This window comes from Tyto alba, unplaced genomic scaffold (genome assembly GCF_018691265.1).
Source record: "Tyto alba isolate M040663 unplaced genomic scaffold, T.alba_DEE_v4.0 Super-Scaffold_41, whole genome shotgun sequence".
Classification (NCBI taxonomy): domain Eukaryota; kingdom Metazoa; phylum Chordata; class Aves; order Strigiformes; family Tytonidae; genus Tyto; species Tyto alba.
This window is the reverse complement of record NW_024881317.1, coordinates 3,112,614-3,125,105: the sequence shown is the minus strand read 5'-3', so window position 1 is coordinate 3,125,105 and position 12,492 is coordinate 3,112,614. Positions and strand designations below refer to the sequence as shown.

Genomic DNA, 12,492 nt, shown 5'->3' with positions numbered 1-12,492 from the left:
AATATTTGATAACAATGTCATTTGAAAATATTCTTATTTAAGGGAAGAGTATCAAGGCAAGCACTATATCTAAAACAGTTACATCAGCAAGCTGGTTTTGAACTGGGGGAAGCAAGTGACAGCAGTATGAATGAAAGGAGAATTGACAGAGATTCATTTTAATTATTTACTTTTAGTACAAGACTTCTAAAAATTCTCAAAGAATAACTAGAGAATTACTGTCAGAAAGAACTGGCCAGCACACTGTTTAAAAAATGGTCAAGGAACCTTCTATTTATAATGATTAAAATAATAGTAAGACTGCCTTATATCTTTTAGTGTGCTGCTCATCAAGCCCATTCCTAAATGGCTGCATGAAGTATTACACAATCTATAAAAATGCTTGTAGTTTTATCTAAGGAACATAATTTTCTGATGAAAAAGCTCAAAGTTGCTACTTCAAAGTCTGAATATTACACTTCTTACTATGGACCAGTATTTCAGAAGCTTGCATACATGTGAAAATTAGCATTTCTAAGTTGTTCTCACAATATTATATTTACACTTTGAAGAATCTGAAGCAGAAAATGAAACAAAGCCCAACAAAAAAGGAAAACTGAAGGCTCCGGTGACTAGAAAGAAGGAAGTAAAAGAAAATATAAGTAAACTTGTACTTCAAATACATTCTGCTTGTACTATATCAGATAATGTGAAAAGCAGAAGTCAGAAAAACTACATACATATGAAGACATGCTTACTTTATCTACGCAGTCATCAAAAAATGCAAGGCTTGCATCCTTATCACTGACAAAAGAACACTCTTCAATGAAGCGAATAAACATCTGAGTTTTGGTCATCAGTGTGTAGAATTTCTGATGTGAACGATCTCGACTTTTGAGGAAACCTGTAGAATGCAATCAGAAGCATGTAAAGAATGCCTAAAACAAAAAAGCCCACACCAATAGCCTGCAAACAATCTACTAACAAGCAATAACCTTTCTGTAATCTTTGCCACTGCTATGCAATTTTTTCTTCACTTACATTTCTACCATTATTCACGACACTGCAAATTTAATTTTTTATTTTTTATTCTTTAAGAGAGAATTGAAAATAATAATATACATAAAACAAGGTTATGACTATTCACCTTGTAGCTCAAAGAGAGAGCTGGCATCTGTGGCTGTTTCAGAGGGTGCCTCTGTTATTGGCCTGAGATAAGACCTGTAACCTTTAAGGATTGAGGCCATGAAACACAGGAATGCTTCCTGGATCTCCAAATCTAACAGATGTAATTTCTTCCCAGAATTAAAATCGTAGTCATTCATTGCTAATTCCATTAATGCATCTTCTCTTGGTCTCTGTTGCACTGTGAATGAAAACAACATTATAATGTTTCACATCTTTTTCTTTTTCCAGCATTGGTTAAAAAACAGTAAAAATTTCTCCTTATCCTACTAGATTCACTGATTACCAAACTCCATTAAGTTTGGAACAGAATATAATATGTGATTAAATTCAATCATGGTATGCAACAATGGATTCACCTTGACCTTACACAACTCATGTATCTCTGGATAATGCCAAAAGCAAGATCCATTTACCTTTTCAGCACATTAGTTACTACAGCAGAGAGAACCAGTATGGACAGAGCTTAAAAACAACTCAAGGAAAGCTGTTTATAGAAATGTCAAATTTTATAGAAGAGCTGATTAAAGCACCATGTTTTAGGGACAAGTACATAGATGGGATGTGTGTTACTTTTTTTTTTTTTTTTTTTTAACAGTGCCTTTCATTTCAAAGCATTCCCCAAAAGTAGGATATACATATTAAGTACCTATATACACAGAAAAACACCATTCGGATGCAAACTGGAGCCATCACAACACAATGCAAAACACTGACAGAGAGAAAGCAGGCATTTTAGAAAAGAATCTAGCAAAATCCCTATTCTTGAAGTAGATACTTGTATCAACATCTTAAAGCCATCAGAACTCTAAGATTTCACTGCTGCACACACAAAGTATGGTAACATTCTGATAATGTCCCCAAAAAAGTGAAAGGATAGTTTCATTACTGTCTTTCCACATAATTATAGCCAACCTCATATTGATACCTATTAAATTATTATAGAGTAAGTTGCTTAAAGATCAGTACTACTATTTTTATAGAGTCTAGAGAACATAAGGTTTAAAAATTTTTCTAAAGAAATCCTCACCTTAAAATACATCAAAATTTTGAAGCAACAGACAATTTATCACTGATACATGTTTTTTTTTGTGCAGCATACACCAATAAACTTATGTTTCTGTACATTCTAATTGGGACATGATTAAATTCTAGTGTCCTCAATAGCCAAGAAGGTATAAACAGCATTTTAAAAAAAAAAAAAAAAAATAAAAATCCTAAATCCACATGACAGTTACAAAGATCTCATCCAACGCGCTTTCCAGGTATGTGTTTCTCAAACATGCAGTGTCACAGCCTTTTCGTACTCTGATTTAAGTCTTAACCACTTGCTGTCTCTGCCACAGCAACTTGATTTTACAATTGCATTACTGCTCCTTAAAGCTCCCCCCAATGTCTATGGAAATCATCTTCTAAGCAGACAGGTAATGTCAGAGTGCTGATGGATTTCCTCACCACTTCACAAAGCCTATTAACTATGATGCTCAAGGACGTCAGCTGGTTTTGACTACATGTGTACTTCCAAATGTTTTGTTTTAAAGAATTTCACTAACATCACCCCTACTTATTTTTCTGCTTTCTCACATCAAGGTTCAAGATCCCTTGCTCTGCAATATTTGAAGATTCTATCAACAACCAATTTTTTCTTAGAAATATCCGGTAATTGTGCTATACATTTAAACTCCAATGTTTACAAAACATTTGCTATTTCCACCTTAAAATTTTAAGGTAAAGTACTATCAGCTTGAGTGTCAAAGTTGTCTCAATTCTCGAGACTTGAGCAAGCTTTAAAGACAAACCAAAGGTCTTTATTAGGTCCTGGCTTACTCTTTGCTTTACTATTCCCTTGCCACAAAAGCTCTGCATTTTTTTTTGGTACAACAATAAGATCGAGCACCTCCTTTTTTTATATATATATATATATATATATATATATATATATATATATATGGAACTGTCCTCCAACCCAAAAGCCCCTACACGGGCTCTATTCTCTGGACTCAAAGCACAGATTTCACCCATTCTGTATGAAAACATTATGCTTAGTGTTAACAGGTGACTTAAAACCATATTTAATTAGCTATATTTATCTCAGTGTGGTGCACTATATGCAATGTAAATCTCACTATGTACTTTCTCACTCACATTCTGCCAGTTGCTGGTATAAGTTACTTAAAGCGTTCATCAGATTTTTACACGGTTTCTTTGGTAAGATCTTCCATACAATAGCTTTCTTATCTCCAGTTCTGAAAGGAAAAAAAAAAAGTATGAGTGTACACTGGCATATGTGCGTATATAGAACTGTATTCACCTGATTTTTCTATCCCACCAGAGATGTTGGAGAATAACAGTGAAGTGTATTGAACAATTTTCTCCATTAAAACAGGACCGAGAAGGACCGAAAACAAACCAAAATCAAACATGATTCACTATATGGAGATTTGATCACAGTCATCCAACCAATGCCTCATATTTGATGATGATGATTAAGCAGCCACAGCCTTTACCACTGAAATCAATCCACTTAGAATTCATGAGAATGGATTAATAGTGTTAAGCACCTGCCATTGCAACAGGCACCACCACACATGCTATGTTCTGAGCTGTAATTAAACTAGAATGGAGATAACAACTAGGATGCTCATAGTAACCTGAAATCAATTTGATATAACAACTGCTTTGTGTTTAATGCATAAAGATTTGGATTTAACTATATCATTATCATGAAGAAAAAAAAATTACAACATTCTTTGTCAACAGAGGGCACCAGCAAACCTCAAGACCCTATTGGTCAAAGTTGCAAAAACTGCAAGCATGTTTAACACTTTTTTCCATACAATGAAACAGAATTAATCTGTTCTAAGCAAATGCCTAGAAAATCAGCTAAAAGTAGAATGAAAACAGAAATAACTGGAAAGAAATTATTTTCTATTAATGAATATGTAGCTAACTTGACGAATACCAGAAGCACAAACATGTTCCTCTTAACCAGTAAGTAATAAACCCCAAACTAAAGTTATTACCGCCTAGGTTGGACTAGTTCCTAAAAACTTCAGAGCAGAATTGCTACACAACTTGGTATCAGCATAAAATCCTTAACAAAAGTGTCTATTTATGAATACTTATATATGTGATCTCTAAACTCACATGCAACTACTGAAGCAAAAATAAACCCACAAATAAGAAAATTTAGGAAGAAAGAAGAAGTTATTTTTAGGCACAGTAATGCTAAAAGACTGCTACCAACAGGAGGATACAAAAGAACACTGAGCGAAGACTTTGAGAAGTTACATGAAGTATATACTGAGTATATTGAATTATACAGAAACAAAAGTTTAGTTCTGAATTACAAGTTCAGTTAATTTTGTCTGGTTTAGCAGCTTGAATTAGAAGCCTTACCCTCTTCTGTCACATCATCACAAAGAAATAAATAATTCCTTGTTTTGAATATCATAACAATATGGACTGTTTCCCAATGGTTTAACAGTGCACAGCTGTCCCTTACTAGTATTTTAGATACTAGGTAATTAGTATTACAGAAAAAAAACGTAGTACTCTCTAGAGTTCTGAAGAAGAAATAATATAATACTGTTATTTCAGTTTGTTAATGATGGCATGATTCTAAGTCTTAATTAAGACTCTCTCACCCATGAAAGTTCGTATCTCTAAATCTCAACATGAAGTTCCTGTATTTCATATTGATATAGAGTATGATTTAGTTGTTAAAATTTTCAAGCAGATGCCTATATGAAGATACCAGAGCTTCTTCAACACCAAGAAAGCTAATAATGAAAAACAAAAATGACTGTTCTCCCCCAGGGACGAAGTGAGACACAATAAGGTTAATCCAGGAAGTGTGCCAACGTGTGCAATAAGATTTTAATGTAATATAATAAAAGGCAATAATATTCCATGAGGATTGTACCTCCACTCTGCCGTGCTGAACAGGAGATAAAATTTCTAGCATGCTCATTTCAAGAAGGATGATATATTAGTAAGTTCAGAGGTTTAAAACAAACCAACCCTGCCAAAGTTTTGCCAAAAAGCCAGTTATAGCCTTTGAAAATAGGAAGCAAAAAAAAACCTAACACGGGAAAAAAAATTGTTAATAAATACTTACTGAGAAATTGTATTGGTATCTAGGTCAACACAGCTAACGTCTGGTGGAGGGTCATAGAGATCAAAGTATCTGGAATCAATTCCCACTATGAATGGGCACGGTGCACTTAACACATCTGCCAGTGCCAAGGGACAGAGAGGAATATATGGGCAAGGCCAGTGGAAGGGAAATATCATCTTTGAAAATATGCAGAGACAAAAACATAGGTTAAGCGTGTATAATAATATAGCCTATATGCAAGTATAAATCACATTTCACTAACTGCCACTTCAGAATCATTTAACATGTCAGATAATTACTACCGAAAGCCTAGACACAGATTGTTAAATAATAAAAAAAAATGCACTAATTTCTCTAAAATTCAAAGTGTTTAATTTGTAGGAAAAAACCTCTTCAGTATAATAGACTGTATATAGTAAAGGTAGCAAAGCAATGCTTAGTGAAGACGGGCAGGAAAATAACATGCATTTAAAATTCTTCTGCTGGAAGGAATGCAGTGCTATTGGGGAAAATAAGGAACTCTTATTCAGTGCACTGTGATGATTAAACAACACACTTATTTACAATATTTACACACAAAGAACCAAGAACAGTTTCTCTCTCTTCTGTCTTCATGGGGTATCATTAGCAACATGAATTTTTCTCCCTAATCATCTTTATTTTTATTCTTAATTTTAAGTAACCTTTAGGCCTAACAGTACTACTGCTAATTTTAGATTTTATCTAAAAAACATTCTTTTTTCCACTTACAGGTATACAATTAGAAGAATGTTACTTACAGAAACTAACGCCTCTGTCACACTAGTAAGGACAGAAGGTCGCAATGAATGGATGAGAATTTTATGTTCCGTCACAGCAAATACAAGTAGAGTTACTGCATTTTCAGGTCCTAAATTCTGAAGTAGTGTAGAAAACTTGCCTCCACTGTTACAGAATATAAACACACTGGTGAGTTCAATAGCAAAATGGAAAACGAGATATTAGAGTCGGATTTTACAAACTTAAATCTGCAAATCTTTCTTTTAAATAAGATTGCAAGGCAGACTACTTGCTACACTTCACTGTTCAGTGAAGAATCGTTACTTCCCAATAGTAACCATGATTCCTTGAAACTCTTCAATCAGTCTAGACTATTTTCAGGACATGTACATGATGATTTTTCTTTTTGAGAAGCGATTTACAGGGAGACAACATACATCGCTTTAATAATTTTCCTGCACAGAGACATGGAAGTTAAGACAGTCACAGAACTCCTTCAATTACCTTGCAATACAAAAGCTGCACTCTCTTGGGAGCCCCGGTACCAACTACTAGAAAAGGGATCTAATAATCTGTATTCTGCCTCAAGAACCACTACAATTATTTGAAAATACAGATATTGTTCATTAAATATGTATCCTTGTCAGGGTGCAGGTCTAATTACATAAATAAACTTCAGATACACTACCTACAAAAGGCACAAGCCTAGTAAATTAATTTGCACACTTACAGCTCAAAATACCAAATCTTTTCCACAATGTATGTCAGAATACATTCTATGATTAAACAGAAGAAAGATACTGCTACTTGCCTCAGTGGAAGGGGTGATGACACAGGTTGGCTAAGAATCAGGTTATCATGTGGAGATAGCTGGAAGATGATTTTAAAATACATTATTTTTATTCTGAACTTTGGAAATATTTATTAGAAATTACATGATTATAACAAAGAACACCTAAAATCCAAATTTAAACGACGTTGAACCATATATACCCCAGCTGTAGAGCACTGTTAATAAGTGGCATGCAGTGTTATACATCAGTATCTTTTAGTAAAAACCACGCATAGCACGCTCTTCCTTTCTTAAGTCAGAACTGAATACATTGCATATTCATAACGAGGAATTCAAACTAGCTAATACTGCAAAAATTGAATATATTAACTGCTGAAAAATGAAGCCTTCTATATTTTAAGAGAAATAAGGACCCATAGTTCATGAACAGCTTGCAGGGGCCAGGGGGGGATTCTTTTCGGATTTAGGGCGAAAGAGATGGATAAAATGAACGAAGGGAAGAGATGGCAGGTTGTAATGTAAAGTAACATTTGCTTTGGAAGACATGAGAACTAGGCTCTTAGCTGGTAGAAATGGCTCAGCTCAGCTTTGATAGAATCTTTAAAATTTGCATTAGTTGAAGATGCAAGACAAAGATCTTATTAATTCACATTTCTTTCTTACAGTGATACGACAAAGAGAAATCATTCATATATTCAGCATGAAGAGTATTCAAATGAGTACAATACAGATATACAATCAATTTATCAAAGCTCAGCTGATGTTTTCAGCCACAGTAAATCCAAGGTAACAAGATGCCAGTTAGCTTAACCCTCCCTGCTAAGTGATCATGTGTTTTCTATCTATTGTATAAAACCACACATACAAGTTGCAGTAGTAATTCACTAAGTCACAGCAACTTGTACAACTAAGTTGCAAGTTCCAACCACTTTTAGTAACATTTCCTATTTGAGTATGTTTCACCTCAAACCCCACCTCAGATCACCAGACAACAGAAGTCAGATCAGATGGGTTAGTAATACAAATGCTGAAGCATTAAGTCACCTAACACTGCCTGGACAGACACACAAAAGGCACAACCTCATTGTCTATGCACTACTGCTTCACTGCATATTTCACATAACAGAGCTTTTAAGAGCTGATGCTACATTTGCCTTCAGTGACAAATGAGGATGGCCACACCACTCTACATGCTAGATTTGTCTTCCAGTAAGCCACCTTATAACAACCACCACCATTAGTTTATTCAGTGAAAGAATTCAGAGACCTCAATTTTTCAGCCTGAGGTAACCTTCATAAACTACCCTCAGAAAGGAAGCATCAGCCTAATATCCTATGACTTTTGTGTTTCAGCAAAAGCAGGTAAGTAAAAATCAAGCATCTATTCAAAGTGCATGTCTCCCTTAGGCAGAAGGGGCACTTACTGCCGCCATTCTTCAGAGGGAGAAACTTATTACTTGACATGCTCTTGAAGTCTGCAGGTTGTGAATACATCATTAGAACAGGAACATCTGTGTAATAAGGGAATGTTGGACACGGAGAACAGAGTCTAGCAGATTTCAGATCAGAAACAACCTATCAACAATAGCAACTAGGAACGTTCAGGAATGTTTTACTAACTAATGGCTATAATTTCTTTGAAACTTAAAAGCCAGATGCATGTCACATTCTCTCTCATTTGCAACAGATGCTAGGAAGGATCTAAGAATGGGTTACACATCCAGACTGGCATACATGTAGCTATTAAAATATATCAGCTCTCATTTTCAGAAAGCATATAGGCACTTGCAAGACATTCTACAGCAACACGTATTCAGAAGGATTTGCTATACTAATTATTTAGCAAAATACTATCATGTTTTATATGAACAAGCTTCAGAGAGAAATTACTATTTCTTCAATGAAGTGGAATCCTAATAACTTGTAATTGTCAATAATACAGGCACTTCCCACACTGTTTTGGGGAAAGCATCTTAGATAAAATCACCTGTGAATTTATTCAGTGCAGAATGAAACAACTCAGAAGTCCCTGAGAGCAGCTGGAAGTACTTATTCATAGACCTCAGCTACCACTGCCTACTTTAAAAGCAGTGTGTTCTCCATCTGTACTATCAGCTACTGAAGTTGTACTAACTTGACACATATAGTGTTTTGAAAATAAGGTATAACAGACATAATTTCACATCACTTACATCTAGGTCCCCAGACTTTGTTCCAGGATATACACCCATGTATACTTTGATAGAGTTCCCTAAAAATTCAGACTAGAAAAAAATTAAAATCTTTCTCCCTAAACTCAATTATAGTTCTTTATAAATGTGTGCTTAGTGTTCCCTAGCATAAATATTTTATTGAATGTGAATACAAAAAAAAACCCAAGATGGGTTTTGACTTAAACTTTAAAATCATAATACAAATGACAGAAATGTCAGATACAGTTTCAGTATAACTGCTCTTCAACCCCTTTTCAGTAACAGTAATAAGTGTCACTTTAGTTATCCAAGTACACTATATTCAATACATCCCATAGAGACATAATCCAAGATTGCATTTACTCTGGAAGACTTCACTAGCATATGAGCTACTACGTTATGACTGCAAACTGTACAGGGTACAGGGCTCTCCGTATTTTATTTTATACAAGTAGTAACAGAGTGTAACAGCATTTCGCAACAATTTGTTCAAAACCACAGGACTGGTAGAGTAACTACAACAAGAACAGAGCTGTCTTTTTTCAGCAAGGAAATTTTAACGTTTCTGCACATTTTGCCTCTTAGGACGAAAAAAAATACGAAGATTTAACAACACTTCACTTAAGAAGTATGAGATAGGGATTTCTTCTCTCCTACCAACAGTGAGATGGGTGAAATTTCAAGTAACAGGTAACTTCATTCTGGCAATTATACCATTTCACTCACGCACAGTAAAATATGCTAGATCTTTCAGGCAGGGCAGAATAAGGGTCATATTTGAGAGTGTGCCTCTGTCAAATGTGCATGGCTCTTGCAGTTTTCAGTAGGAGCTATCCATTATGTAGAGGACAGCAAAAATCCCTTTGGGAAAATGGGTAATATATGCTTCACATCTGGTTTTAATTTTATTTATTTATTTCACATTCAACCTTCTTACAGTAGCAAGAAGAAAACAGTTCGAAAGCTTTTGCAAAAGTCAAACCAGATGCTGACTTTGAGTAGTTTTTCATTAACTTCCACATACTCTGAAAAAAAAAAAAAGTTCTCATCTCACTAAATAGTTTCTTGCAATATCTCATTAAAGTCCTTAACTAAACTAGAAACAAAACAGTGAGAAATATGTAAATATTAAGTGCATTGATTTAGGAAAAGAATCCTGAAAAAAAAAAAAAACTGAACATAGAAATTACATTTTCCATTTACTGACCTGTTCAACTGCTGTTTTGTCTTCACTTAAGACATAGGTATTAAGAATAAATTTACACTTACCTGAACTAGAATTCTTGGCCTCTGAGGGGATGGAAAAGGAACTTTATGCATGAAATGGGAAATGTGTCTAGAGAAAAAGAAAAATACTGATTGAGTAGAAATAAGCTTAAATTGCCTTACCTCAAGACAAAATTATTGCCAGTAAGAGAAATTATATAAAAATGGCACATACTTATTCCAAAGACAGAGAGCAAAAAAATCCAGCAACCAAACCCTACAGGGATATTGTGACTTTCAAAACCTATTTTTCTACAAGTGACAACCAAAATGGCAGGCCAGATTATCTTTCAGACTACAAGCTTCACTTGTGTGACTGAAAAATTACACAGAGCTTTTTTTTTTTTTTTTTTTTTTTCAATATTTGTGAAGTGGCAATATTGATGTTTGAGCACCACAATACCATTTTATAATCATGCTTCTAAGACTGGCTCGAAAAAGCACTATACCTCAGAGACTAGCACTGGTTATTTGCAAAAAAAATATTCACAGCTGAGTATCAAGGAAAGTCATTAAGTTAATCCATTTTCTTCACCTCCATTTTCTTCACTTCCAAGTACAAAATGTTATGTAAGATTACTGATGAAAAAAGCATTAAAGTTTTTCCCTATACCACAAATACAGAAAAATGTTTTTAATATTTAAGTTATCAGTTTTATGAACAGATTAAACTTAAAAAAGTTCTAGAAGTGTAGGAGTTTTATATAATACACACTTTCCTGTTAAAAGAAATTACATACAAGCAGTAGAAACTCAGGAAGAAACAGGTAATCCATCAAACTGCATGCTACAGCACACAGTTTACTATGGTTTCTGCGACTCTTACCATTATGATACCGACAACCAACCAAATTTTGAAGAAATTCAGACAAATCCACAAATAAGCACTGATTTATATAGAAGACTCATTTTACATGTTTCTGATACAAAACTATATTTTTTCATACATATGTTTCAATGTAGCCGCATATTGCATCATCAGATGTACGCAAAACCTGCCATTTTTACTGGGTTTTTAATTTTGTGTCCTTTTGCTAGGCTTAACTTTTTGTTCCAGTCCTATAATCAAATAACTGGTATTAACCAGAAGCAGTCTTGTGCCACTCCTCAACTGACCTCCCTCGTGTCAGCATCCGTGCCTGCGCAGACACATGGCAAATGAGAACAGGAAAAGAATCAGGCTGACAACAGATTTGGGGTTTTGTCTTTATTACCAGTGTATGAAGACAGTGGCATAAAGATGGAACATACAGCAAACGTCAAGGGAAAGGTCTGCTGCTTGCAGAAGCAAGGCTGACTGAACATGTTCTAATATGCACGTATGGCACAGACAACCTTTATCAACATTAAAACAGCTGAAGAAACTAGGCTAGATTCTATCTTAACTTCATGAAAGATAGTGTAGCTATATTTAAATTAACCACAGTAAACTGACCAGTCAGTTTACAATCAGAGAAATCAGAATAAACAAATAAATCTGTAAAATCAAAATTAATAAAACACTTATATCTACTTCTCATTTTATTAATTCCTAAAACTCAAAACCAAAAAAACAGTTAAATAGTTCTCAGCTTAAAAAAACCCATAAAAGTATTTTCCTATTGGAAGTTTACACTATCAGAATTTTAAAACAAGTATAGTAGATATAAAGTGAAATAATGAAGTGGATAAACAATCACAAAAAATGCTTAATCTACAAAGTCAAAGTCTCACAAAAGTTAATACTGAAATTTAATCAGAAAAAAGGACTGATGTTTAATACAGTAAAACAGCAAATAGTGCATTTGAAAACTGATGCATTAAAAAGTTATATTAGCCTAGAAATATTAAATGGCGTTAACACATCAATTACAGGTATCAACCACTTCTGGAATGTAAGGATTTCCTCTGCATTTTAAGATGTGAAATCCTTTCTGTAAGAAAGAAATTAAGTTGATTTATCACAAATAGAGAAGGATTATAGTGCAAAAAAATTCAGCCTGCTTTATTATCTCTCATTACACAACAAATAGGCGTTTGAAAAAAATGCAAATGAAAAAAATGCAAAACTTAATGTATGTAGCATTAAGAAAGGATTTATAATCTTGTACCTCCTAATCATTATGCTAAAGGATAAAAAGCTAATTAAAAAATACTTTCAGAGATACCTTTGCAGACACTTAAATCACAAATAAAAACAAAGGCTTTTTCAGGAAGTA

The 12,492-nt window shown here is 34.1% G+C and overlaps 1 protein-coding gene across 5 annotated transcripts in view; it reads right to left on the bottom strand.

Moving 5' to 3' along the window:
- Window positions 1–12,492, bottom strand: part of DENND4A (DENN domain containing 4A) — a 57,989-nt gene that overhangs the window by 24,335 nt on the left and 21,162 nt on the right. For all 5 annotated transcript variants that reach the window (XM_032994369.2, XM_032994368.2, XM_042803710.1 and 2 more), the window contains 7 exons: window positions 10,298–10,364; window positions 6,855–6,913; window positions 6,064–6,208; window positions 5,285–5,460; window positions 3,310–3,410; window positions 1,127–1,345; window positions 738–883 (listed from right to left, as the gene is read on the bottom strand). In XM_032994369.2, the coding sequence (XP_032850260.2) occupies window positions 738–883; window positions 1,127–1,345; window positions 3,310–3,410; window positions 5,285–5,460; window positions 6,064–6,208; window positions 6,855–6,913; window positions 10,298–10,364 (913 nt within the window). The remainder of the gene's footprint in view (window positions 1–737; window positions 884–1,126; window positions 1,346–3,309; window positions 3,411–5,284; window positions 5,461–6,063; window positions 6,209–6,854; window positions 6,914–10,297; window positions 10,365–12,492) is intronic.